Below are 25,307 nucleotides of genomic sequence, written 5' to 3' on the forward strand. Positions count from 1 at the left end.
TAAAAAATCCACAATAGAGCTCAATGGAAAAACCTTGAAGGTACTAGAGGTCTACAAATACTCAAATGTGAATCAGGGAGATGCTCCCTCCAAGCTCAGCTCTCAGCCAGAACACACATCAGATGGCATCTGCCACAGTGCATGCGGCTAAATGTTCCCACTCCTGCCTCCCACACACGGGATCGGAAGGGCAATAGGCTGCCATTTGGAATTCTAAATCCACACACACACACACACACACACACACACACACACACACGTCTAGTCCAGTTATCTGGCAAGACCTATGAGTTCAACAAATGTTTCTTTAAACAACATAGAGGAAAAGATGAGATAGATTATAAACTTAAGTGTGTTTTTATTTAATGAGAACGAGAACTGTATTTTCCTTCTGTTAGATCTAAAATTGGCTTCTATGAAAAGTCCATTTCTCAATAACTTAGCAGTTCTCAAATAAAATGAGAAAACATAAATCTATCTATCAAGCAACTCTTATAAAACTAGGGGGCTAGAAATAAAAATCCCTGCCCTCATAGTCCGCACATTCTCCCAAGGGAGATACCACAAGTTATGTCAATGAGTGAAAAATGCTGGGAGCAAGACGCAGCCTGGCAAGAGACCATAGCAGGAGAGGTGGTTTAGGTGGGGTGGTCAGCAGGGCTTCCCTGAGGTGATACTGGACATCTCAGTCATGAGAGGTAGTGAAATGCAGGTGTCTGTGGCAAAGAGTGTCTAGGCCCAAGATGGGAGTGTATGTCTTATTGACGTGTCTGAGGAGCAGCAAGGGGACCAGAGGTGAGAACAGAGCAAACAAGGGACAGATGAGACAGAGGGAGAGCAGGGGCTGGATGAGTAGAGAGTACTACAGAGGCCATGATGCTGAGGTGAGAGTTTATTCTCAATACCCATATGAGGTGATGAGATGATAAGAGCCCCCCTCCTTTTTTTTAAGGCTGTTCTGGCTGATGTGTGGATAAGTGACTGTTGGGGTGGCAAGGGCTGCATCAGGGGTCCATTTGGGGTCTTTTGCAATAATTTGGGTAAAAAAAATTGTCAACATTGGGAACAGGGTAGAAGCTCTTGAAGTGGTAGGAAGTTAGCATGTTCTGGTTCTATTTCAAAGGTAGAGCTTTTTTTAAAAAAATATTTGTTTTTTTATTTAGTAAATATAAATTTCCAAAGTACAGTTTATGGATTACAATGGCTCCCCCCCATAATTTCCCTCCCACTTGCACCCCTCCCATCTCCCGCTCCCTCTCCCATTCCATTCACATCAAGATTCATTTTCAATTATCTTTATATACAGAAGATTGATTCAGTATATATTAAGTAAAGATTTCATCAGTTTGCACCCACACAGAACATAAAGTATAAAATAGTGTTTGAGTACTAGTTATAGCATTATTTCACATTGGACAACACATTAAAGACAGAGATCCCACATGAGGAGTAAGTACACAGTGACTCCTGTTGTTGACTTAACAACTTGACACTCTTGTTTATGGCGTCAGTAATCTCCCTAGGCTCTAGTCATGAGTTGCCAAGACTATGGAAGCCTTTTGAGTTTGCCAACTTCGATCTTATTCTAACAGGGTCATAGTCAAAGTGGAAGTTCTCTCCTCCCATCAGAGAAAGGTACCTCCTTCTTTGATGGCCCCGTTCTTTCCACTGGGATCTCACTCGCAGAGATCTTTCATTTAGGATTTAGGTGTTTTTTTTTTGTTTTGTTTTGTTTTTTTTTTCCCCAGAGTGTCTTGGCTTTCCATGCCTAAAATACTCTCATGGGCTCTTCAGGGTAGAGCTTTTTAAAAGAACTCGCTGAAACTTAGGCATTAGGGGGAATCAGGGAAGAAGACCCAAAGGACAACCCCAGGGTTTTGGCTATGAGCCCCTGGTGGGAAAGCAGTCTGGGAAGGGGGGTGGAGGAGAAGGAAATGCTGTTTTTCAGCTTATGATAATCAGTGAAAGTAGACTTGGGGAGACAGTAAAATGTTCAAGTGATAAATCTACATTTTATATTCTCAGTGAAATTTTCTTGTCAGACTCTGGCAAATTAGTTTGACAGCAAGGTCTACATAAGTAAAGTGGACTATCACTGTTGCCACGATTCGGGGCTGGGCTTGGCAAAAAATCAAGGTCTCTGAATGGTTATATGGGAAGCCCCAAGGTGACTGGAAATGGAGAAGAGGCTGGAGCCCATGGGAACAGGATAAGAGCCCTGGCAAGGTGGGAGAGTTGAGCAACTGACAAGCCTCAAAGGGTCAAGGTCCAGGGTCTTGTTATGACACAGTAGTGCACATGACATAGTAGTGACAAACTCGACGGGTGAGAGAGGTAGACAAAATTGAGGTAAGTCAGTGACCTATGAGATCAAGAGGTCTAACGGCTTCTTGTGAGCTGAGGATGGCTGTGAGAAAGGAGGAAGGCTGCCATGGTGAACTGAGGGAAGGACACAGGACAGGTCAGACATACAGACAGCCAGTGGGAGGGCAGGGTGCTAGCCAGTGGGGGAAAACCACCTGGTATATGAAGAGAAAAAAGCATGCTGGGAAAACATACTTCAAGCTGTGAAAAGATTGGCTGCCACGTTTCTTCAGATTGTGACACTGGAATTGCCACCTCCTAGCTTCACGGCATGGCACGTATGTCGTGGTGACTCCATCACTGGCAAAACTGAGTCAAAATTATTGACCTAAAAGTCTTACAGTTTATCTGAAAACTAACTTCCTAAAAATAATTTGAGGGTCACAATTTTGAAAAACTAACTACCCTGCCCTTTTCAGTTCTTTGGTCATTGGCTATCAAGGCTTGGGTGTGTAAGTCAAATAGAAACCAAATATAACCAAACACATGAACACTTGATTACTTTAGGTGAAACTCGCACTTACATATGGCAAATCCCAGAAAGATCTGGAGCTGGAACAGAGGATCTGCCTTGTATTCCATGGGCTTACTATTCAACTGTGGATCAAGTGAAGGTAAACTCTAAATCATTGTGTTTTGTGACAATTCCCAAAATAGACACACAATCGAAGGAAGATGAGGTTACAGTTTTCCTGTGGTACAATTCTAAAATTCCAGGAAGTAAGTTGCTTTGCTATCTAGTTTTTTTTTCTTTTTTCTTTTTCTTTTTTTCAGAGATAGACAACTCCCCCATGATTAACTTATAGAAATTAAACACTGATATTGTACTTTCTTTCCCTTTTGATGTAAAAATACATTAAAGATGGGGGGTATATGGTTTCAGAGCTCTATTATTTCATGATAATCAAAAAGCTGATCTTAGCAGTCAGCCACAGCTAAAGCTGTTGTCTGATGAAATATTCAAAGCCAAAAAACACTAACAACCAGATTAGAAGAAGCACCAGAACTGTTTTGTAAATTTTAACATTTAGTGCAAATCTCCACATTCCCACTGTCCCAACGCTTGCCTGTAGACACCTTCACCAACAGCTCTCACAGGCATTTCAAATCCAGCATCTCTTAAACGGACACTGAGCTCCTCCTCCACCTCCTCTGTATTTCCCTTTGTAATAAAGAGCGACATAAGCACCACATCTTCTCAGTTGTTCAAGCCAGAAATCCGAATTAGCAAGCACCTTCTTCTCCCTGGCTCCCCCAGGCAAGTCACCTACCTCCATACAGCTTAAACCATTCCTTCTCTTCTTTTCTAGAGTTTAAGCCCTTGAATTTCACCTCAACTCCTGAAGAGACCCCCAAGCCTCCACTTTCCCCTTCCCCCAATCTTCCTTTGCTCCACTAGGAAGACTAGTTTGAAACACAGATATGCTGCCATTCTCTGTCCAATTTGTCAATGGCTACTTTTGACACAAACACAAAACTTCCTACATTTGGTCTGAGCCAAAGCTGAGGAACAATTAAAATTCCCTAAAATGATACAGCACAAACTCTTTAAGACCTCATCTGCCATTACTGATGCCAAGCCCAATGAAACTTCTCACAGATTTAAGAGCCAAGCGTGGTCTTCCTCCTCTGTGCCCATCAGCACCCTAAATTCCTCCATTTGAGCAGTTACTGCCATTTCTCCCACTCCTCTATCTTCCCTCCTATACAAGGAGCAGTGAAGCTTTGTTTGACTCATATCTGGGGATGCTGTGAGCAGCACATTGCTTGACTCATGCGAATACGTTCTTGTGCTTATGGAATAAACAAACCAACAGTGTCCATCTGGGGCTCTTTTAACTTGCTGTTCATTAGCTGAGCCAATCTTTGGCCTCAGCACACACCTCTGTTACCTAGCATGAACTACCTTCTATTCCCTTTGTTCCGACTTAGCTGCTTCAAAAAGAAAGTTACTGAGTGTGGGCAGTACCACGATGGGCACAGACTACTTAAATCTGTCCCTCCAAAACTGCTGAGGTTGGGGTGTGACGAGGTCGCAAGTCTCCGGTATCTCTCTGACCTACATCGCGAGGATGACTGAGGTTTTGGCTTGTTTTCAGGATCTCTACAGTGGATTAATTGGCCCGCTGATTGTCTGTCGGAGACACTACATTAAAGTATTCAATCCCATAAAGAAACTGGAATTTAGCCTTCTGTTTCTAGTGTTTGATGAGAATGAATCTTGGTACTTGGATGACAACATCCAAACCTACTCTGAACATCCTGAGAAAGTAAACAAAGACAATGATGAATTTATGGAAAGCAATAAAATGCACGGTATGATCAATTATTCTAAAATCATTTTTACTCCTTTTCACCTTTTTCCTCTCTCAAATAAAATTACTTTGGAGACTATTCATTAGATAAACCACTTCTCTCCCACGTTGAGGCAGAATTCTGTTCAAAACAGAAAGGTGACTGTGTTCAAAGATCATCTAATCTCTCTCCCAATTCCAAATCCTCATTTCCTTTTAAATAAGTCCACAATTGAGATGAAGATCTTCGGTATAATATGACTAGAAAAGCAGAGCGTGACACTATTAACCTTATAGCATTCATTTCCTTTGTTATTGTAACAAGCTGTCACACACACACACATACACACCCTTCAATTAACCTAATCATATGTTCTATGGAATGTGCTATTGGTTTAAAATATCCTGAAAGGTAATACAAAGTCATCTGCTTTCCCAGCTATCAATGGAAGGATGTTTGGAAACCTGCATGGCCTCACAATGCACGCGGGGGATGAAGTCAACTGGTATCTGATGGGGATGGGCAATGAAATAGACTTGCACACGGTACATTTTCACGGCCACAGCTTCCGGTACAAGGTAAGAGCCACATGTGGCAGTTGCTCTCGTTCTTGCTCTACTTGAAAATATTCTGCAACAAAGAGAGTATTTCCTCAGAGATCTGTGAAAAATTAAGAGCTTCCAAGAGTAGAGGGCAAAGCCTGACACACCAGTCTTTGTTACATCTTGGGCTCTTCCTCAAATTTGCAGTTTTTAACTGGATTTTCATGGAGTTCTGACACACACTCCCAAGTAAGGCATCTGAGTGGAACTGCCAGCAGAGAGAGTAAGAGTATTCATGTAATGATGGAAACAGCAGAGACCAGTGAGCATTTGTTATAATCTTTGCCCTATGACAAGTTGTGTATCTTTTTAAGAAAAAAATTATCTGCTTGTTGAAAGGCAGAGATACAGAGAGAGAGAGAGAGAGAGAGAGGAGGAGGGGGGGAGAGAGAGAGAGAGAGAGAGAGAGAGAGATTGGGCTAATCCAAAGCCAGGAGCTTCTTCCCAGTCTCCCATGTGAGTGCAGGGGCCCAAATACTTGAGCCATCTTCTGGTGCTTTTCCAGGCATGTAGCAGGGAGCTGGATTGGTAGTGGAACAGCTGGGACTCCAACTGGTGCCTATATTGGGTGTGGTGGCTTTACCTGCTAAGCCACAATGCCAGCCCCCAAACTGTATATCTTAAATGGCAAGCAAGGTCACCGGTCAAGTGTCAGGTACCAAACTGTCCCTAGATCCCAATCCTCCTCCTATTCCTTACCCAATGCTGATTTTATCAGGAACCAATTGGTCCATCTGAAGTCCTTTTTTTCTGATGTTTAAGTTGATAGAGAAAATGCAGAAGCTACTGAAAAATACATTGCATAAAGCTCATTTTATTACCTCTACACTTTGTTTTACACAGATATATTATATAAGAGTACTTTGAAATAGCTTGTTGAAAAATGAATAAAAAAATAAGTTTATCTTGGTGCAAAAATATCTGAAATGCATCCCTAGACTTCTTCATAATATGCACTGTGAGCCTTCTGAGGAGCCCTTGTACTCTTAGTGGACTTTCAATTCTGTCCTCGCAGAAGCACACCCACCACTGTGTCCAGCTGAGACTGTGCTTGAAATGCCCCGTCTTGTGGCTTTGCCATTGGCCCCCTTTTCTGCTCCCTTTATTGCTCTTCCTGCCTTCAGGTTTACAGACAAGCCAGTCTAGGATAGGTTTAGGAAAAGGGAGTTTAGGAACCACAGCTAAGTTCCTTTGTGTAGCACAAGTTCTCTGACAAAGAGTCAAATCAGGGTAGAGGCATGGAAGGTTGAGGGTGGGCCTGGTGGATGAATCACTCATCACATCTTCTTTCCTTCCCGCCCACTCAGTGGCCCATGGCCAACATCCTCCTATCTCCCTGTTTGTATTAAATACAGAAATGTGCAGGGATTCGTTTTTAAAACAGATTTATTAAGTTCTCTAATATTCCTGAGCTGGTCAGTGAAAAATTATTTGAGTTTCATCTCACATATACTGATACATATTTGTCATTTTTCATTTGTCATTAAGCACAGGGGTATTTATAGTTCTGATGTCTTTGACATTTTTCCTGGAACATACCAAACCATAGAGATGTTTCCAGAAACACCTGGAATCTGGTTACTCCACTGCCATGTGACCGACCACGTACATGCTGGAATGGAAACTACTTACACTGTTCTACCTAATGAAGGTGAATATCCAGGTATTAATGCTAGAAGTCGCAGGTCATGAATTTGTAACAATGATGCAGTACCTTGCCTACATACCTCCCCAAATATGGAACACTTGTGAATCTACTGCTCGTTTCTTGCTTCTGTACCTACAAAGAGGAATTTTTACTGCTAAATGATGTAGGATACTGCTCACTTCCTGACAGTCAGTACTTAAAAAGGCACTAGAGCCTTCTAAGTTAATACAAATTGATACTAACCTGGTGCAGTGTAATTAAAACTAAAGCAGATATGATGGAGTAGTCATGATGGCTACTAGCCAGCTTATAAAACACACATTTAGAATTCAATTTCTTTCATAAAACTAAGTTTTTTCCTAAGTAATACTTCAGACATAAGAGAAGCTGAAGACTCCCCTCCCCCCAAAAAAATCAATATAATTCCAGTCAACCAGGCAGGGCAGTGTCTTTGTGTGCATCCAAGGGAATGGGAGGCATTACTGACTACTAACTGAAAGAACAGCAAAGAAATTTACATTCCCTGCTCCCCAACCACTGCAACTCCTCTCCCCATACACATTTTTTAAGATTTATTTTATTTATTTGAAAAAGTTACAGAAAGAGGTAGAAACAGAGAGAGAAAGAGAAAGAGAGAGAAAGAGATTGCCCATCTGCTAGTTCATGCCCCAAATGGCCACAACGGCTAGAGCTGCATCGATCCGAAACCAGGAACCAGGAGCTTCTTCTGGGTCTCCCATGTGGGTATAGGGACCCAAGGACTTGGGCTATCCTCTGCTGCTTTCCCAGGTGCATTAGCAGGGAGCTACACTGGAAGTGGAGCAGCTGGGACTCAAACTGGCACCCATATGGGATGCCAGCGCTGCAGACCAGGGCTTTTAACCTGCTGAGCCACAGTGCTGGCCCCTCCATACACATTTTTTTTTTTTTTTTTTTTGACAGGCAGAGTGGACAGTGAGAGAGAGAGACAGAGAGAAAGGTCTTCCTTTGCCGTTGGTTCACCCTCCAATAGCCACCGCGGCCGGCGCGCTGCGGCCGGCGCACTGCGCTGATCTGATCCGATGGCAGGAGCCAGGAGCCAGGTGCTTTTCCTGGTCTCCCATGGGGTGCAGGGCCCAAGCACCTGGGCCATCCTCCACTGCACTCCCTGGCCACAGCAGAGAGCTGGCCTGGAAGAGGGGCAACCGGGACAGAATCCGGCGCCCCAATCGGGACTAGAACCCGGTGTGCCGGCGCCGCTAGGCGGAGGATTAGCCTAGTAAGCAGCGGCGCCGGCCATACACATTTTTTTTTAAGATTTTTATTTATTTATTTGCAAGGCAGAGACAGACAGAGAGAAGGAGAAACAGAGAAAGAGGTCTTCCATCCACTGGTTTACTCCCTAAATGGCCACAATGGCCAGAGCTGAGCCCATCCAAAGCCAAGAGCCAGGAGCTTCTTCCAGGTCTCCCACATGGATGCAGGGGCCCAAGCACTTGGGCCATTTTTCACAGCTTTCCTAGGCCATAAGCAGAAAGCTGGATGGGAAGAGGAACAGGTGAGACACAAACCAGCACTCCTATAGGATGCTGGCCCCACAGGTGGAGGCTTAATCTACTACACCAAAGTGCCACTCCTCCCCCATACACACTTAAGCACACACACATATACCCACGCACATAAATACAGCAAAACAATAACATTTTTGTGGATACATACCAACAGTATGTTTGAAGAATGAAATGTGGTTGTAGGCTTTGGTGATTTTCTAAGTCTTCTGAGTTCAGAATTGTTAGAACTGGAAATGGCAAGCCCAGTGGGAAAATAATGCAAAGGAAGCATTTATCCTCCAAATGGGCATAAAAGGGAACATATAAAAGGCTATGTAGACTCTTCTTTAATTCAGATTTGTCCCATGTGTCCTCATGAAAATTCAGGTTATGTGTTGTTAGCAAGACCACTACAAAAGCGATGCTGTTTTTCTCATTCCCCAGGAGCCACAAGCTATTGATTGTTCCATTACTACTGAGGTTAAGATGGTATTGGCAGGGTTTCTCCACTATAGTTCTATTTTTCCTCTTTAAAATTAATCAAAATGTTGTAGGGAAGAAAGTACTTTTTCATTGAAATAGTAGCATAATGAGAGATTTTAAAACAAAAGAAAAATAGAAAAATAGAAATGAATTAAGAATGATTAAACAAAGGAACATTAAAAAATAATCTATTTAAAGTACTGTCTATTAATTTTTAACCACATAATATGTAGGATTTTAAATAATAGTCTTAAAATTTCTTTTTCTATAGAGACCAAGTCTGGCTGAAAGAAATAAATTGGTGATAAGTGGGGAAAAAAAAGGAAAAAAAATCTATGATTTATGACAATGGATGTGAAAGTGTCGACTAGAATAAAAAATTTTGGAATATTAAATATTAAAAAAAAATTTAAAAAAGATTGAGAACCCAACTCTGTGCATTTGTGGGGGAGATAGGTTTCCCTGTTGCAGATGAAAGAATCAGAGTGTGTTATGATACATGGTTGGCACTTGTACATGAGGTTATAGAGTTGATTCATACGGGGCACTCACACCACCACAATTAAAGCTTTACAAAACTGCTCTCCAAAAAGGAAAATACATGACCAGATGATGACCTGGGTGGTCCTCCAGGGATCACAGTTAAGGTTCAATGAAATGCTTCTGGCCACGGCTTTCTCATCAATCCCTGTCCCATCATGCTGACATCATTCCTAATGAAGCAGTGGACAAAGGGGCACAAAGCGTGGAGGAAGGAAAAAAAATCAAATAAAAAGATGCATGTCTGAGATGTGCTAGATCCTGGAAGAAATGGTCAAAAAGACATTATCTGGAACCGGAGCGAAGTGGAGTTGAAGACCGGTTCTTAGAATAAATCCTGGTAAAGATGACTATTGCCATCAGGAGAAAAGTTCAAAATAAATATCGTGTGGCAGATACCTGCTAGGCAGAATTTTTTGCCCAGCCTTAACTGGATTTAAAGGACTCTAATGGTAAGCTGAATTTGGACTTGAAATACTTTAATGAGGTTAAAAAAGACAGTTATGAACACCATGCTATATGAATATTTCTTTATTTTCATGCTTTTACTCTTCAAAGAGCAAGAGGACACATCAACAAAAAAAAAAAAAAAAAAGAAAGGGAAGAAGGCTTTGGCTAAAAACTATACACTCAACAAATCATGTTAAGAGCTAGAAAAGAAGCTATCCTTGTCTACTTCATTTGATTCACAGTTCTGAGTTAATAAGAAAATAAGGGTTGAAATCATTTACTGTGGTAAAACATTAACATCTTTTTGAAAGAGTTTTTTTAAAGGTAGTCCAGTAGAGAAATATGGGAAGTTCAAGAAGATAAAATTTTGTAATTTACAAAATGTTTCCTTAAAATGTTCCTGGGATGAAAAAAGATTGTCATTTCTCCAACAAGTGAATTGTTGCTGTTTCTTAGAATAAAAGTCAATCTCCACCTTTAAAAATACATGGCTTCTTTGAAGAATTCTTCTGTCTTGAAGCTTTTTTTTACATTATGGACAATTAGGTGAATTCAGGTCATAAATTAAGAAACTAATGGTTACCATTGCATTCTGAGGCTTACCTTAGCTTAAAAGTATCCATAATACATACATTTGTAAAGTACAAAAAATTCTTAGCTTGTGTTTTTACCTGGCATTCAGTTTTTTTAAATTCAGTTTCACATACTACTGTGTTGGTTTTTCAAATGATACCTTCAACTCAATGACTTTTTTCGACTACAGTAAAGAAGATACGGCAAGAAAAATGCTGCAGTGCCATCTTCTGGGAGAACATTCAAGAAATCCCTTAGTTCCAGTTCCACAGCAACAATTGACAATGTTTCTGTTTGTGGAAAGAATATCAGTGTTAGAAAGGAGAGGGTCTTTCATCTGATTCTCTCTTAATCACTCAACCAATCAGAAGTTAGTTTGGGTAATACAGTTTGGCAAGTACAAAGAAAAAAGTGGTCTCTTAAATCCACAAAATACTTTACGATTTTAACAATGTCTTAATGTATCCTTTCTAGAATCTTTTGATTTTACATTAGCTCCATGCAATTTGGATTTACTATCTCATTGCTGGGTTACTACAATATTTATTTTTCAATATATTTTTACTATTTTCTAAAGAAAAACACAGCTATCTGAATGCTGTGTTAATGTTAGTAATATACTACAGCTAATACACAGATTGTCTAATAGGACAGGAAATACCATTAACATTTTCCTAAATCAGCTGTTGTCTGAGATTTTTCATGTTATTAGCACAAATCCACTTTCATGACCATGGATCTTTGTTTATAAACTGCAAAATTAGTGCTCCAATGAGCAACTTCAACATTAAGGCACTTATTTTTGTAATGATAACTACACAATTTTATGAGCTATTGCTTCTTACCTGACACATGCTGCCCTCTCCTAGGAAAAGGGAGCAGTGTTACTGAAACATCCACGTATAGTCTTAGAGCTATCCTTGCACACCCGCCACCTACTCTACCTGCAAAGTCAGTGAAATAGAAAATCCATCCACAGGCATCTATCCAATAGTCAGCAGCCTAAATTATCCTTTACACAAAGGAATGACCTTCCCTGCTGCTAAAACATTAACGAATGGATTAGCCGTGATGAATAGGAAAGATCCCGACAGACATGGGAAAGGTTCAGACTCTTCCACCTACTGCTTGCTGAGTGACTTCAGGAAAGTCCAGTGTCCTCATCTATAATCATCTGCTGGCTTCCAGTTTCTATGAGAATTAAATTAAAATACAACGATGCACCTTGGATATTTAATAGGGCCTTAATAAACAGCAATTACTAACTAATGTGAACATGAATTATTGAAGTTTTCCTACCAAATCAATTTATTTACCCAAATATGGAGCCTATAAGTAGTATCCCTGATACAAAAAAATTGAGTTGGGCATGGGGGTGAGGCTAGTGTTGAACAGTTAGAGCCAACCAAAATTCATTCCATCACTGCATAATTCTCTTCTTCTCCCAATCACTGAAACACTAGTATCAGTCATAACTCCAAGACCTTAAATCCACTGAGGGCTTTAGAAGTTGATCCAGTGTTTTCAGCTATAACTTCTCATTTAATTCCTTCCAGAGTCCTGTGAGATTCTTATTAATTCAAGCCCAACCCCAAAGAGAATATGATATTCTAGCGGGCACTACGTCTGATTTTATAGTTGGGAAAATTATGGTTAAGAAAAGATTAAAGTAACTTGCTTTACTCTACTAACTAGCCATTCAAATCTACAAGTTGTCCAGAAATAATCTATCTAAATGTAAACCCACATACTTAAGATCCTCAAGCTGTCTAAAAAATACTCACTAAATGTTGAAATAGTTATTTTGGCCAGTGGGACTTTAAATGACCTTTTAAATTTTTATTTTTGGAATTTACTAAAATATTAAAATTTTTTAAAAAAGCACAGTTCATTATTGAAAAACAGTAATAAACACTTCCTCCAAGGGAGCAAGCCATCCACCACATCCAGTTTCACTGGCTTTGCATCATACAGTACAATTTTATCTTCTAGAGCACACCTGCTGACGTCTGGAAATATTTTTGTTTCTCCAACTACAACAGTGCCACTGGCACCTAGTAGGTAGAGGCTAAGAATGCCCTTTAACAATCTAAAATAGACAAAGGAAATCCCGATGCACACAGAGAATTTTCTGGCCTCCAAAGTGCCAAGGTTGGGAAACACTGCACTAGAGAGCTAAGACATCCAAGCTCCATACAGATTACATAAGTCTCTGAGCTCCATCTCCAATCTTACCCTCTTGCCTTTTGCCTACTGTTTTACTCTGGAGTTAGTACTGAACTTCTCATTAGTCCCACCACTCTCACTTAAGACTGGCTTGCTCCAGGTCACCCAGTGAAAGAGGCAGAACTGGAACTCAGTTCCAATTCTCCAGACTCCAATTCTGGGCTGTTCTTAACATACTACAGCTGCCAACAGAAATATCTCCCAAGAAGTACATCTGAAATTCTTCAAGTGTCTCCCCTACCAATCAGTAAACAGTCACAAAATGCCTCGTACGAGAGATGTTCACACTGCTGGTGAGGGTGCAACATGAAAAATCAGTAAAACCATATCACCTCTTGAGGAATTTCAGTCTATTAAAGGTAAACCACACACAGCTCCTAGTGCCATCTGCAACACTCATGGGTCCCATGTGCATACATGTGTGCAAATACACAAACATATTTTAAAGATATAGAAAAATGGGACCCTCAGAACAATGATTATGGGTCAATTCAGGAGTGAGGGACTGGATCAGAAAAGGATGAAGGAGTCTACTGACTGACGTAATGACACTGTGGAGGTGTGACCACGTGGGACAGCTGCACTGGGAAGTGAACCACCAACACAACTATCAGTGATAAGCTATCTGATGGATTTGATGCCAGTGGGGCAAAGCAATTAAACACCTGACACTCCCCCCCCAAAAAAACAAAAGAAAACTAAAAGAATTCAGGGGGATAGGACAAGTCACCTCCTCCTCTTCCCAGTCACAAACATCTAACTTTAATTAAATGGAGATCTTCAGAAAAAACAACCTGCATGGCCACTGGCTCTGCTTACCATTAAAAAAATCAATTATCTCTGTTGAAAAACATAATTCCAATGTCAATTTCTCATTTATGAGCAATGCAATCAAAGTGATCATATACTCTGCAATCCACTCAATAAAAAACAAGTGATATTAACATACAATAGTATATAAACTCGTAACCATATATTTCTCAAGATTTATACATGACTATTTATGAATTATAATAATTCAAATAACTATGTCTGAGTTATTTAGACACAAAAACCTTTAATCCTTAAGGAACTTGTCATTCCTCAATATTTACTTACATTATTGTTTAATAATAACCTCAATTTCCTACACCAAGGCAGTCAAGTACCCAGGCTATTGGTAAAAAGTAGAATTGTCTCAATGGCTACTCAGATTTTTTAAACAGATGTTGGTGCTGGGGGTTTCTGTGACTGATAATCCGATGGGTGTTTAAAAAGATGAAGTAAAAAGAGCATCCACTCTGTGATGAGACAAGACAGACAAACGTGAACTATGATGGGGAAGGGGCACGTGAGTGCTGAAACAATCTCTCAAGATGACTGTCAGATCCTCTTCACCTCCCTGGAGAACCACACGAGCACACTGGAGGGAGCAAGGCTTTTTACATTTAAAACTGCAACTCTTATCATTCCTAATCAAGCCAAAAAGCTGTTACCTTTTAATGATGACAGGTGAAGTTGGTATTTCTCTCCACCACATTTTATTCTCTGACAAAGTTCAGGCAGCAATTTTTTCCACCATAAAGTCTATCTTGGGAAAAAAAATGCATAAATTTTAGTTTGGTAGAGGCAGAATAAGATTGTACAGGAAGGCAGAGGGCAGACATGTGATTTTGGTTTATGGCACCCAACTTTGTTAAAACAAAAGTTGTATCAGCAGTCATCCTTCTGCTTAAATCGTAATATAAAAGTCAGCTTTGTAACTTGAAAAATCCAGTAATATGTGTACTGCACATATGTACATGGCTGTTTTCAGGAAGCAGAATGCACATGTCCTATAATCATCTCTTAGGTGGCAAAAAAGGGAGGGAATGAGGAGCAGCACTGAAGTCTAAAGCTCTTCTGATTTCTAAACTAAAGACTATAAAGCACAGAGAAGATTTTCCCATCATGCAGCATCCTTCCCCAGTGTTGAGGTAATCAATCACCTACTTCACCTCCAAATGAGGAAGTTTTGTAATGGCAACATTAACCATCATCGTACATTTGAAAATCATCTAACAGTACTCAAAACACCGAACATATTAAACATACAAGCTCAGGGGCCCACACAGCGCTGTGAGGTTGGACTGGCATAAACTGTCCCCATTTTACAGATAAGACGACCAGATCTTTAGCTCTGCTTATCACTGATCAAGCTGCAAACATGAAAGGCATACCCGGTTCTCTTCTTTCAGCTCGTGATTAGCATATGGGATGACAGCCTCTGGGCATCTCTCTAACAGTGTGTCTATGCACTGCTCATACTCTTTCAGGCGTGTACGACACAGAACATGGACACTGAGGCCAGCAAGAGTGTCTTCTGACAGTGGCTCCAAGAATGGTATCACGGAAGCTATGTCAAATGAAGGACCACATATAAGAGACTATGAACAGAAAAGTGAAATGTTATGGAATGAGGAACCCAAAAAACAAACACAACAGACACAATACAATTTTTAAAAGAAATTAAAACATTAACAGACAGAATATATATATGTGTGTGTGTATATATATATATATAAGATTTATTTACTTACTTGAAAGTCAGTTACACAGAGAGAGGAGAGGCAGAGAGAGAGAGTCTTCCATCCGATGGTTTTAAAAATAACTTTACTAGTGTCGGACAGACTGCAAACTAAAACTAAGCAGGAGGGGCTGGCGCTGTGGTATAGCAGGTTAAAGCCACAGCCTGCAGTGTGGGCATTCCAGGCATCCCCTATGGGCACTAGTTCAAGTCCTGGCAGCTCCACTTCCTATCCAGCTCCCTGCTAACATGCCTGGGAAAGCAGTGGAGGATGGACAAAGTGCTTGGGCTGCTGCACCCAAGTGGCAGACCAGGAAGAAACTCCTGGCTTTGGCCTGGCCCACTGCCAGTCCTTGCAGCCATTTGGGGAGTGAACCAGTAGATGGAAGATCTCTCTGTATCTGTCTCTCCTTCTCTCTGCCTTTCAGATAAATAAATAAATAAATAAATAAATCTTAAAACAGGAAAAAAAAAAACTAATCGGAATTCTTTAGGATTCTATCCCAAGGAAATAATCAACATATAACACTGAAGAATTAGAGGAAATCTAAATGTTCAATAGGGATATGTAAAAAAATGGAATATTATTTAGCCATTAAAATTATCTTTTTAAAAGCTAGTGAATGAAAAAATGTTCATGATAAAATGAGTAAAAACATTCAATACAAAATTATATTCAGAGCACAATCAGTTTTGTAAAATTCACATAGGTAAATGCAAATATAGAAATCTCTTTGGAAAAGCATCACTATTTGAAACAGATTTATTCACTGAATGAGAGGATAGAGCCTGATTTTTGTTTTCTTTTAACACTTCTTTGTATTTTCCAAATTTTCTCTGATGAACATGTATTACATATATAAACAAAAATGAAATTTCATATTTAAAAAATCAAAGCAAATGTTTAGAACTGCATCATTTGTATTGATAATATCTTTTGGCACAAGTTGAATGACACAGAGCAGGTATTATTTCAGTATTCAGAACTTTATCAATATTCATCTATTTAAACTATATACCCTCCTTTTGAGTCTGTTACCAAAATAATCTCCTTTCCCTTTCTCTTGGATGAAGATGAGGTGGTCATGTCCTGATTTCTTCTCCCTGTATCTTTTTGCTACAGCATCATCTCAGATTCATAGGAGGATATGGAACATGAACTATCCATTCACAGCGAGCATGATTTTTTTATTCCAAATATTTATCAAGGAATTATTAGCAGAATAAGGTTAGTGCCTTTTCTTTCCTCAACTTTAATAAATTATTCATCTCAATAATTTCCTGACAATATGATGGCAAAATGAAAATAAGGTGATAAATTTCTCACTCCTGGAATTTCTCAACACAGAAGAAAACAAACACAGACTGTTTCTCTATCATATCCTGATTAATCCATGGTTAAATGAAACAAGCCAAAACTTGGTACAAATGGATAACCTATGAACTTTTACTTATTTTTAAATGTCTTGATGATATGGGTAAAACTAAGTATAACAGTTAAGAAACACTAAAGAAAAAAACATATATCATTGGACAAAAAAAGTTCCAAAGATTATCATTTAAAATACTGTTGTTATCTACTTCTTAGCTGAGTATTAATTTTTTTTCAATATTGGAAATGGACTTCTCTCCACCCTCAACACAAGCATTATTTAATTATCTCCTTCTCCAATTAAAATCTCTCACCATCAGCCCTGACTCAGCAGGCCTGGGAATTCAGACTTCTGTCTTCACTTAGTCAACCACAGTGTGGTTCTAAGGGTGGCTGGTAAGGAGGTAGGGGCAGGACAGCAGGGCAACACTGGCAAAGGCAGGACACTGACTGGATATTATGTCATCCCAAACAGTGGTTTTCTGACACACAGGTGATTTATTGATGGTTTTTAATTGTTGCACAAATATACCACTGCAGCGATTAAGGACAACAGGCAGAAACTCACATCTAATTTGTGGGGAGAGGGGAGTCACATGGTGGAAAAGCTCTATGGGTAATTTTTTTAAAGATGTATTTATTTATTTGAAAGGCAGAGTTAAAGAGAGGCAGAGGCAAAAAGAGAGAAAGAGAGAAAGAGAGAGGGGGAGGGAGAGGGAGAGAGAGATCTTCTATCCTCTGGTTCACTCCCCAAATGGCCGCAACAGCCAGAGCTGTGCCAATCCAAAGCCAGGAGCCAGGAGCTTCTTCTGAGTCTTCCATGTGGGTACAGGAGCCCAAGAACTTGGGCCACTTTCCACTGCTCTCCCAGGCCATAGCAGAGAGCTGGATGGGAAGTGGAGCAGCTGGGACTTGAACTGGTGCCCTCTATGGGTAATTTTGAACCTTCCCCATCCCTCTAAGAAAGAAATAATGAAATTGTTTCTTGATGGTAATAGTTTTTCTTAATGACTAAGACTAGTTGACCCACAGATAATCTAGAAAGTTATAATTAGGAAAAGGATTTAGACAAGTCTAGACAGACTTCATTTTTATCCTTTAATAGCAAAGAATCCCAGGGAGAATATACTTTTAGGTACTTTAGAATAGATTTTAAGAGATCAGTGATTATAAATGTTCTGAAACTTTACTGGGGGAAATGCAACAGAACTTATTATAATTAGGATTTCAAAGATGAGTGTATAAGCTGTGGGAGGGCAAGGTCCCGCCTGTTTTTCCAACGTTGTCTATCACATATACAGAACATGTCAAGCAATATTTGTGAAAGGAATGAACATGAGACTGAGCCCTCAGAAGCCACTGCATCAAAAGGTTCCTAGACACTAAAGAGACAACAGGAAACTTGCTTGGTGATTTTTAAAGAACTAAGTAATGGGACTGGTGCTGTGGCGTAGAAGGATAAGCCTCTGCCTACAGTGCTGGCATCCCACATGGGCACTGGTTCAAGTCCCGGCTGCTCCACTTCCAATCCAGCTCCCTGCTAATGTGCCTGGGAAAGCAGTGAAACATGGCCCAACTCCTTGGGCCCCTGCACCCATGTGGGAGAGATCCAGATGAAGCTCCCTCAGCCCTGGCCGTTGTGGCCATCTGGGAAGCGAATCAGTGAATGGAAGATCTTTCTCCCTCTCTCTTCTCTATTTCAAATAAATAAGTCTTTATTAAAAAAAAAAGAAGAAAAATAATTCCATTCCATTTCTGGGGACAACACACTCCTATGTGGACACTAACTAGGTCTAAGCATTATGGCCTCCTGAGCATCCCTCTCTAACCACCGTCCCCAACTTACATTGTGATTGATAAGTAATAACCACATCTGCATCTGTTTCCAGAGTGTAAATCAGGGATTGCAAACTATAAGGCCGAAAGGGGCCAAACACATAATGAAAATGCAGGAAGGCAGCTGAGTATAACAAGATTCTCAGCACCAGGACTCAGAAGACAGTAAGGTGACAGTAACACAGACAGAAGAGCATTAATACTCTCACAGAGGGAAACCACTAGCCAGCTCTAACCCTCAGGCCTCAGAAGCAATGGAGGGACAGTCAAGCAGAACCAACAGTGCAGGACTTTCCAAGAGGAACTTGAAACTCAGGATTCTTAATTTTTCATATGTGGGCAGCAAAACTGCACTGACCAAAAACACACATGGGGATCATAGCTGGTTCTTGGGTCACTGAAGTCCCATGCACATATACCCCTAGGCTGATGCACCTAGTGCAGGGGTGGGGAATGGTCCGGCCCACAGCCCATATAAGGCCTGCGAAATCATTTGGTCTGGCCCTGCCAAGACAATCATAGGTGGGATGTGAAATTCAATACATCTATATTGAAAGCTAATTTTTAGATTAATAATTTTGTATGACCTTCCCATGATGCTATAAATATCCTCCAAATACTCTCTGACTCCTGACCTACTCAAATGTGGACTTTATTTCTCATTTCCCTCGAAAACACTGTCATGGTCAGAATTCTTGCAGAATTCTGGCCACTTGATCTCTTTCTTATAACACAGGTAGGGCTAGAGGCCTAAAATGTAGTAACAATAAAAATTAAGAAAAGATTACATCAATAAAAACAGCACTAAACAGATGCCACAGTGCCATTTCACAAAATGTTTTCAAGCTCATGCTGAAAATGAGGATGACAGTTGTGGTTTGGCGAAGTGCACTGGTCTCTCAGCACACACGCCTCACCCATCGGCAGCTCTAGGCAAGGAAGAAATCTGATACATTCCCAATTAGCAGGACACCTGAGGTCTTACCAAATTTAAACTTTACACCGTATCTTCATATGCATATTCACAAGAGAAGAGGTGCTTTTACTTACCTGTAATTTTGAAAGGTCTTCTGTATAATTTTTATCAGCTAAGGGATCAGATGATATTAAGATGTGAACCCATGGGTAAATTAAGCCATAATGACTACAAGCATTTATCTAAAACATAAAAGAAATGTATCATAAACAAAATATCACAACAAGCAAAACGCTTTCTTCATTAATTCCACAACAAGAAAGCAATCATCAGTCTCCTGCCATGTCATGGAATTAGGTCAACACTTTCCAGAGAATGGGAAGGAAAGTCTTTTAGAATGTATTCCCTTGGAAAATGTTGCAGTCTTGATGCTTCCATGCTAAATAATTGTCACTAAATACCTCCTTAAATTTAATAATTTAAAATATTCCAAGGAAGTACTTTTTGCCAAAAAGAGCAATACTGCTTTTAAGCTAATGTCACTCAAAAGGAGTTAACAGTAATACTGAAGTAAATCTTAACCTGTACTACTTTTTTGGGGAGGCAAAATATCTTCCATAGGTTCTCAGGACAATCCTCATGAAGCTCCCTTTATTCTAGAAGTTGGGGGCTTTCCCAGTCAACCCACATTACATGGCAAGCCCAAGGACAGGAAGGGCGGAGAAAGGATAGAGCTGCTGTGGCTACCCTGAATGCTACTGAAAGGCTGCTGTGCACGGAGCTGATGGATGGGAAGTGGGGGCCCAGTCAGATGTCTCCCTCCCACAAGCCTTCTGCAGTCCCTCTCCATCAGGGGGCTCTGCACATGTCTCTCCCCTCATATCCTACTTAAAGAACCTCTGCTGAAGACATGGAGATGGAGTGACATTCTCGGGAAAGCACTACTGAGGTACGACTGCAAGGAAGCCATTTAAAATGTGGGCAACTTCAGTCATGGACAAGTTTTAAGTGTATTGTTAAGTCTTGCTTAAAAAAGATACCTGGTAATAGAAAACTGGGTCTAAGTCACTAAAAATCAGAAGGGCCGTTACCGTGATCCGCAGTGTAAGGGTCTAAGGTACTCACCAGGTCCTCTGCTGTTCGCAAGGGTGTGGTGTCGGGAGGCTGTCTCTGAGATAATCTCCAGATGTACTGTGACATGAGCTTGTAAAAGAGTTCTGGAAGTGCCGAATCAGGGAGACATGCCACTAGCTGAGCTTCCCAGAAGTCCACCAAGAGCTGAGGGATGGTATCTTCATCCTTACCACAAAGCACCTGGAAAACAGCGAAACAGCCTCTGGACCTCAGATACATATAGCAATAAGTGATAAGTTACAGGTGGACCGAATATCACATCACCATGTGGGCTGTGCAGGTAATAACTTACCATTAGCATCAGTGCCATGGCATCAGACATTTAACACATAAAACAGATTCCAGTGGCAAACATTGTGGCAGAGTGGGGTAAACCACTGCTTGGGATGCCCACATCCCACACTGTAGTCCCCAGGATTGATTCCTGCCTCTTCTGATCCAGCTTCCTACACCTAACAGGCAGATGATGCTGGCTCAAGTAATTGGGTCCCTACCTCTCATATGGGAGACCCCAGTGGAGTTCCTAGCTGTCGTGGGCACGTGGGGAGTAACCAGCAGATGGAAGATCTCTCTCCTTCTCGGACTCTCTCACTCTGCCTTTCAAATATATCAATCTTTAAAACAAATCAGATCCTTTACTGCATGAAGTTTCTTCAGATACATCCTTTTAATTTGAACTTTTATAAATTAGTATTTTTTTTTTTTACAGGCAGAGTTAGACAGTGAGAGAGAGAGAGAGAGAGAAAGGTCTTCCCTCCGTTGGTTCACCTCCCAAATGGTCGCTACAGCCTGCGCTGCGCCGATCCAAAGCCAGGAGCCAGGCGCTTCCTCCTGGTCTCCCATGGGGTGCAGGGCCCAAGCACTTGAGCCATCCCCCACTGCCTTCCCGGGCCACAGCAGAGAGCTGGACTGGAAAAGGAGCAACCGGGACAGAATCCAGCGCCCCAACCAGGACTAGAACCCAGGGTACCGGCGCCACAGGCTGAGGATTAGCCAAGTGAGCCACGGTGCCAGCCTATAAATTAGTATTATTTGTAAGTCTGTCTTTGTCAGTAAACAAATAAATGAAAAACTCATTTCTCTTATTCTACTTCCATCTATGCTGATCTTATCAGATCAGGAAGAAAAATTGCATTTTTAATATAACAAACCTTAAAGAAAGAATCTGCTTCTTCAATCCCAATTTTGCTGTTCTTCTGCAATCCCAGGACTGAAGCCACCAGCAATCCTGGCTGAGTCTCCTTCAAGTGAGTCGCAAGCTCAGTTGGAACAATCTGTCCCTTCCTGTGTTGAATCAACAGGCGTGGTTCCAAAATGAAGCCACACACCAACTTCATCTTCAGATAAAACAGAAATTCAGGAATAAAATGTGCAGTTCTTTCAGATGATCCATCTTGGATATGTATGCTAGTGCATTCAAGACTCATGGTTATGTTATTAATAATTAAACACAATTTCCTCCTTAACTATAAAACTAATTCTTACCCTAAGAAGGATATTATTAACTGCTTTATGTAAGTTGTTAATATTTAAGTATCAGGATAGCTCATTTTTGTAGAGATTTTTATATTCAGATCTGCTTGTTTTGAAAATAAATATCTTAAGTTTTTTCAAAATCATGGAAAGAAATTTTATTCTAGCATTTGCTTTTCAAAGTATAAGGCAAGGGAGTACTGACTTGCTTTCCTCATCATAACACAGCACTTCATTTGTACGGTAATAAAGCACTTCTGCTCTGGTTTTAGAAGCCAAAGTCACAGTGTGAGAATTTGACCACAGGAAGGCCACAAAAATCACAGTACTACAGGAGCACAGGTGCTGAAGTCAGGTGTCGGATTACTCCGGCTCTGCCACTCATCAACAGTGTGATCTTGAGCATGTTATTTACTCTGTGTGTGTCTGAGTTCTCTCATCTGTATAATGGCTGTAACAGAACCTACCAACATGAAAAAAGGGCTTGGAATAGGCCTGGGACATAACCAGTGTTTGATTAATACAAGCTCCAATATTTTCTCCTAAATGATTAATATCTTTGGTTCACGTCCCTAAATGACCTCTTTTCCAAGGAAAATGACTTCTCTTCCTTTGATATGACACTCAAATGTTCAGTCTTCCATAAAGTCGTCTGCAATTTTTCCCTCGGAGGCTATTTCTGTAGAATTCTGAGGCTCATGGTCAACATGCCCCTTGGCAGTACTTACATACACATCACTCAGTTCTATTCTCAGTGCATATGCTATATCTATCCCTCATGCCAGATCAGATTGTCTGCTTGGGTTAGAGCCTGCATACTCTTCAGTACCAAGCATGGTGCTCCCAACATACTTGACACCAAGTTGGAAGATCTTTGGACACCCACTGCTGCCATTATCAGCCTTACTTCTTTTTCATATGCCAGATTCAAAGTCCCACTCAGATCACTCTCCTAACATTGAGTCTATTGTCCATTATGACTAGAAAATCTGAGCTAGAAAAAAAGTCAGAAGAACGCTAAACACCTCAAGCTACCAGTTCTATTTCGGCCTGCTATTCACACCAGGCAGGGCACCATACCTCTGGATGGCTTTTCATTTCATTTCTGTACACGTCAAGATCTCCCATTTTCAGTGCCACTGCTGCCTTGCTCAGTGTCACTAAGATGGATGAAAACCCAGAAGTATCCATCTTCTTTAGGTAGCGCATGGCAGTTAAAGGGTTAATATTCTTCATGGAAGGGCTACAAAGAATATGGGGCAGCTGCTTTGGTTCGGTCACATGAAACATCTTTACAACTTTTGCTGCTAATTCCTTCAGTGAGCATGAACAAAGAAGAAAAGGACAGTCAGCCATCAGACAGCAACAAAAACAGCTCCCCTTGCACACGCAAAAAAACAAATGTGCCCATACACACACATGCAACACTCCCAACCCTGCCAAATATCCCTTATCCAAAATTCTTACAACTCAAAGGGCTGCAGATTTTGGAGTTTTTTCCCCAGATTTTGGAATATTTACCTACAATGAGGTATTTTGAGGATGGGACCAAAGTCTAAACATGAAATGCATTTATTTTCCTTATACAACTTATACATGTAGTGTGAGGATAATTTTGTAAGTAGGTACAAGAAACAAGGTGTAGAATTTTCCACTTATGGTATTATATTTATTTACACTTAAAATGTTTTCGGTTTTATGGTATCATGTTTATACTTAAAATGCTTTGGATTTTAAAGCATTTTGGATTTTGGATTTACAGAGTAGGGACGCCCAATGTGTATATACAAAGCTAAGATACAAACACTGCAATCAACATAAAATTATACTATCATGTTTTGATTAAAAAAAAAGAGTTTATGCTGATATGTGGGAGACCTAAACATGACCCAAAGTGATCTCTTTGCTGAGTTACAATGAAGAAAAAGCAATGAAAGTATGTACACATTATAATCAACATTTCTAATTTTAAAAGGAATATGGAAAAAGAAAAGTATTTCATTAAATTACATTTAAATGTCCACCATAAAAAACTACAATTAGTTCAAAACATACCCTTGGAAGTAATTCATATGAGAAAATGTCATTTCTCTTAAAATCTTAAAGCATCTGGAATCATAATTTCCAACCCAGCATTCAGCTATGTTTAAAACACATGAGGGGCTAAAAACAATTCGTAATAATGTATTAAGGTCACTGGGCAGGGGTTTGAAAACAAAGTTTTGGACACTTGTAGAATAGGGCTGCTAGGGTTGGGGGAACGACTACAGATGAGAATTACGAATGCCAGGCCCACACTGTGTCATAAGGACATGCTTCTGTCACTGGGCAGGTCACTCAACTACAGTGGACCAAATCTCCCTGTGTATAAAATGAAAGCATATGAGATGGTTCATAGATTCTTTTCCAAGCTACAATTCCATAATTATTAATGAAGAAAAGGGTACATTACTTTTTAAGAAAAAGAATATCAAAGAAGAGAAAAATTTGGAACTTGACTTCTAAATAGTATTATATAAAATAAATTATTAAAATACAAAGCTAGACATGTTAGATATAACTAAATAGAAAACTATATTCACTTCACTTAATTCTTCATCCAGGTTCTCATAAAGTGAATGATTAATATAAAAGATTAACCCCCTCTCATATTTCTGCGATTCATCCTCTCCTGTCCAATCCACACGGGCCAACACTTCAGCCATAGACAAACCAGACATCTTATAGTATGGTAAGGCAAGGTGGGAATGCTGGGTGTCAAGCCTAAAAGGAAGGAAATAAAAAAACCTCAAATCTGCAATGTTTAAACCTAGATATGTTCATATGTTCAATAATAAAACAGATCACGCTTTCCTGAAGATGTAAGTCTTAAGAATACTTTTCTACTGCCATCAGTCATTGAAAAAGACTCTTAAATTTTCTTTCACAAAGTCGTCACTCTAATTAAAGTAGTTTCTTTTTGCCTGCTCATAATAAAAATACAAAATAATCAATTCATTAAGTGAGTTTTAATATTTATAGTGTGGCACTACAATAATGCTGTTTGTTGGTTGGAAAAATCTTTCAACTTATATTATTCATATGGATCCAGTGAATATCTGAAACAATCACATACAAAAAAATTTGTAAGCATAATTCTCAAAAATGTTGATCAGCCCTCACCCTGACTGTTGATGAGCAACTTGATATGTTATCCCTCTTAGTATTTTTTTTGTTTGTTCTACTTAATACTTTTGGTTGAATACAGTAATCAATACACAATTCTTCTTAAGTGCTGAAACTTAACTGAAAAGTGATCGCTGTTAAATATAAGAGTGGGAA

The 25,307-nt window shown here is 40.0% G+C and overlaps 2 protein-coding genes across 12 annotated transcripts in view; one reads left to right on the forward strand and one right to left on the reverse strand.

The window, feature by feature from the left end:
- The window catches only part of CP (ceruloplasmin), a 76,230-nt gene extending 54,101 nt beyond the window's left edge, over window positions 1-22,129 (forward strand). Inside the window, exons 15-20 of one of the 7 annotated variants that reach the window (XM_017346829.3) lie at window positions 2,872-2,978; window positions 4,464-4,680; window positions 5,098-5,237; window positions 6,750-6,924; window positions 16,379-16,483; window positions 21,722-22,129. In XM_017346829.3, coding sequence (XP_017202318.3) covers window positions 2,872-2,978; window positions 4,464-4,680; window positions 5,098-5,237; window positions 6,750-6,924; window positions 16,379-16,482 — 743 coding nt within the window. In that variant the 3' untranslated portion in view covers window position 16,483; window positions 21,722-22,129. Of the gene's footprint in view, window positions 1-2,871; window positions 2,979-4,463; window positions 4,681-5,097; window positions 5,238-6,749; window positions 6,925-9,192; window positions 10,416-15,004; window positions 15,215-16,378; window positions 16,484-21,222 lie in introns of those variants that run through there. The other 6 variants (XM_070072678.1, XM_008266309.4, XM_002716598.5 and 3 more) reach the window with 6 other exon arrangements.
- Window positions 9,978-25,307, reverse strand: part of HPS3 (HPS3 biogenesis of lysosomal organelles complex 2 subunit 1) — a 69,240-nt gene continuing 53,910 nt past the window's right edge. For 2 of the 5 annotated variants that reach the window (XM_051859036.2, XM_002716594.5), the window contains exons 10-17: window positions 24,569-24,749; window positions 23,067-23,300; window positions 21,665-21,850; window positions 20,505-20,693; window positions 19,514-19,621; window positions 14,909-15,115; window positions 14,186-14,276; window positions 9,978-10,774 (exon numbers count right to left, since the gene is read on the reverse strand). In XM_051859036.2, coding sequence (XP_051714996.1) covers window positions 10,647-10,774; window positions 14,186-14,276; window positions 14,909-15,115; window positions 19,514-19,621; window positions 20,505-20,693; window positions 21,665-21,850; window positions 23,067-23,300; window positions 24,569-24,749 — 1,324 coding nt within the window. In that variant the 3' untranslated portion in view covers window positions 9,978-10,646. Of the gene's footprint in view, window positions 10,775-14,185; window positions 14,281-14,908; window positions 15,116-19,513; window positions 19,622-20,504; window positions 20,694-21,664; window positions 21,851-23,066; window positions 23,301-24,568; window positions 24,750-25,307 lie in introns of all 5 variants that reach the window. The other 3 variants (XR_011388154.1, XR_011388152.1, XR_011388153.1) reach the window with 3 other exon arrangements.

Source organism: Oryctolagus cuniculus, chromosome 4 (assembly GCF_964237555.1).
Source record: "Oryctolagus cuniculus chromosome 4, mOryCun1.1, whole genome shotgun sequence".
In the NCBI taxonomy this organism is placed as follows: Eukaryota; Metazoa; Chordata; class Mammalia; order Lagomorpha; family Leporidae; genus Oryctolagus; species Oryctolagus cuniculus.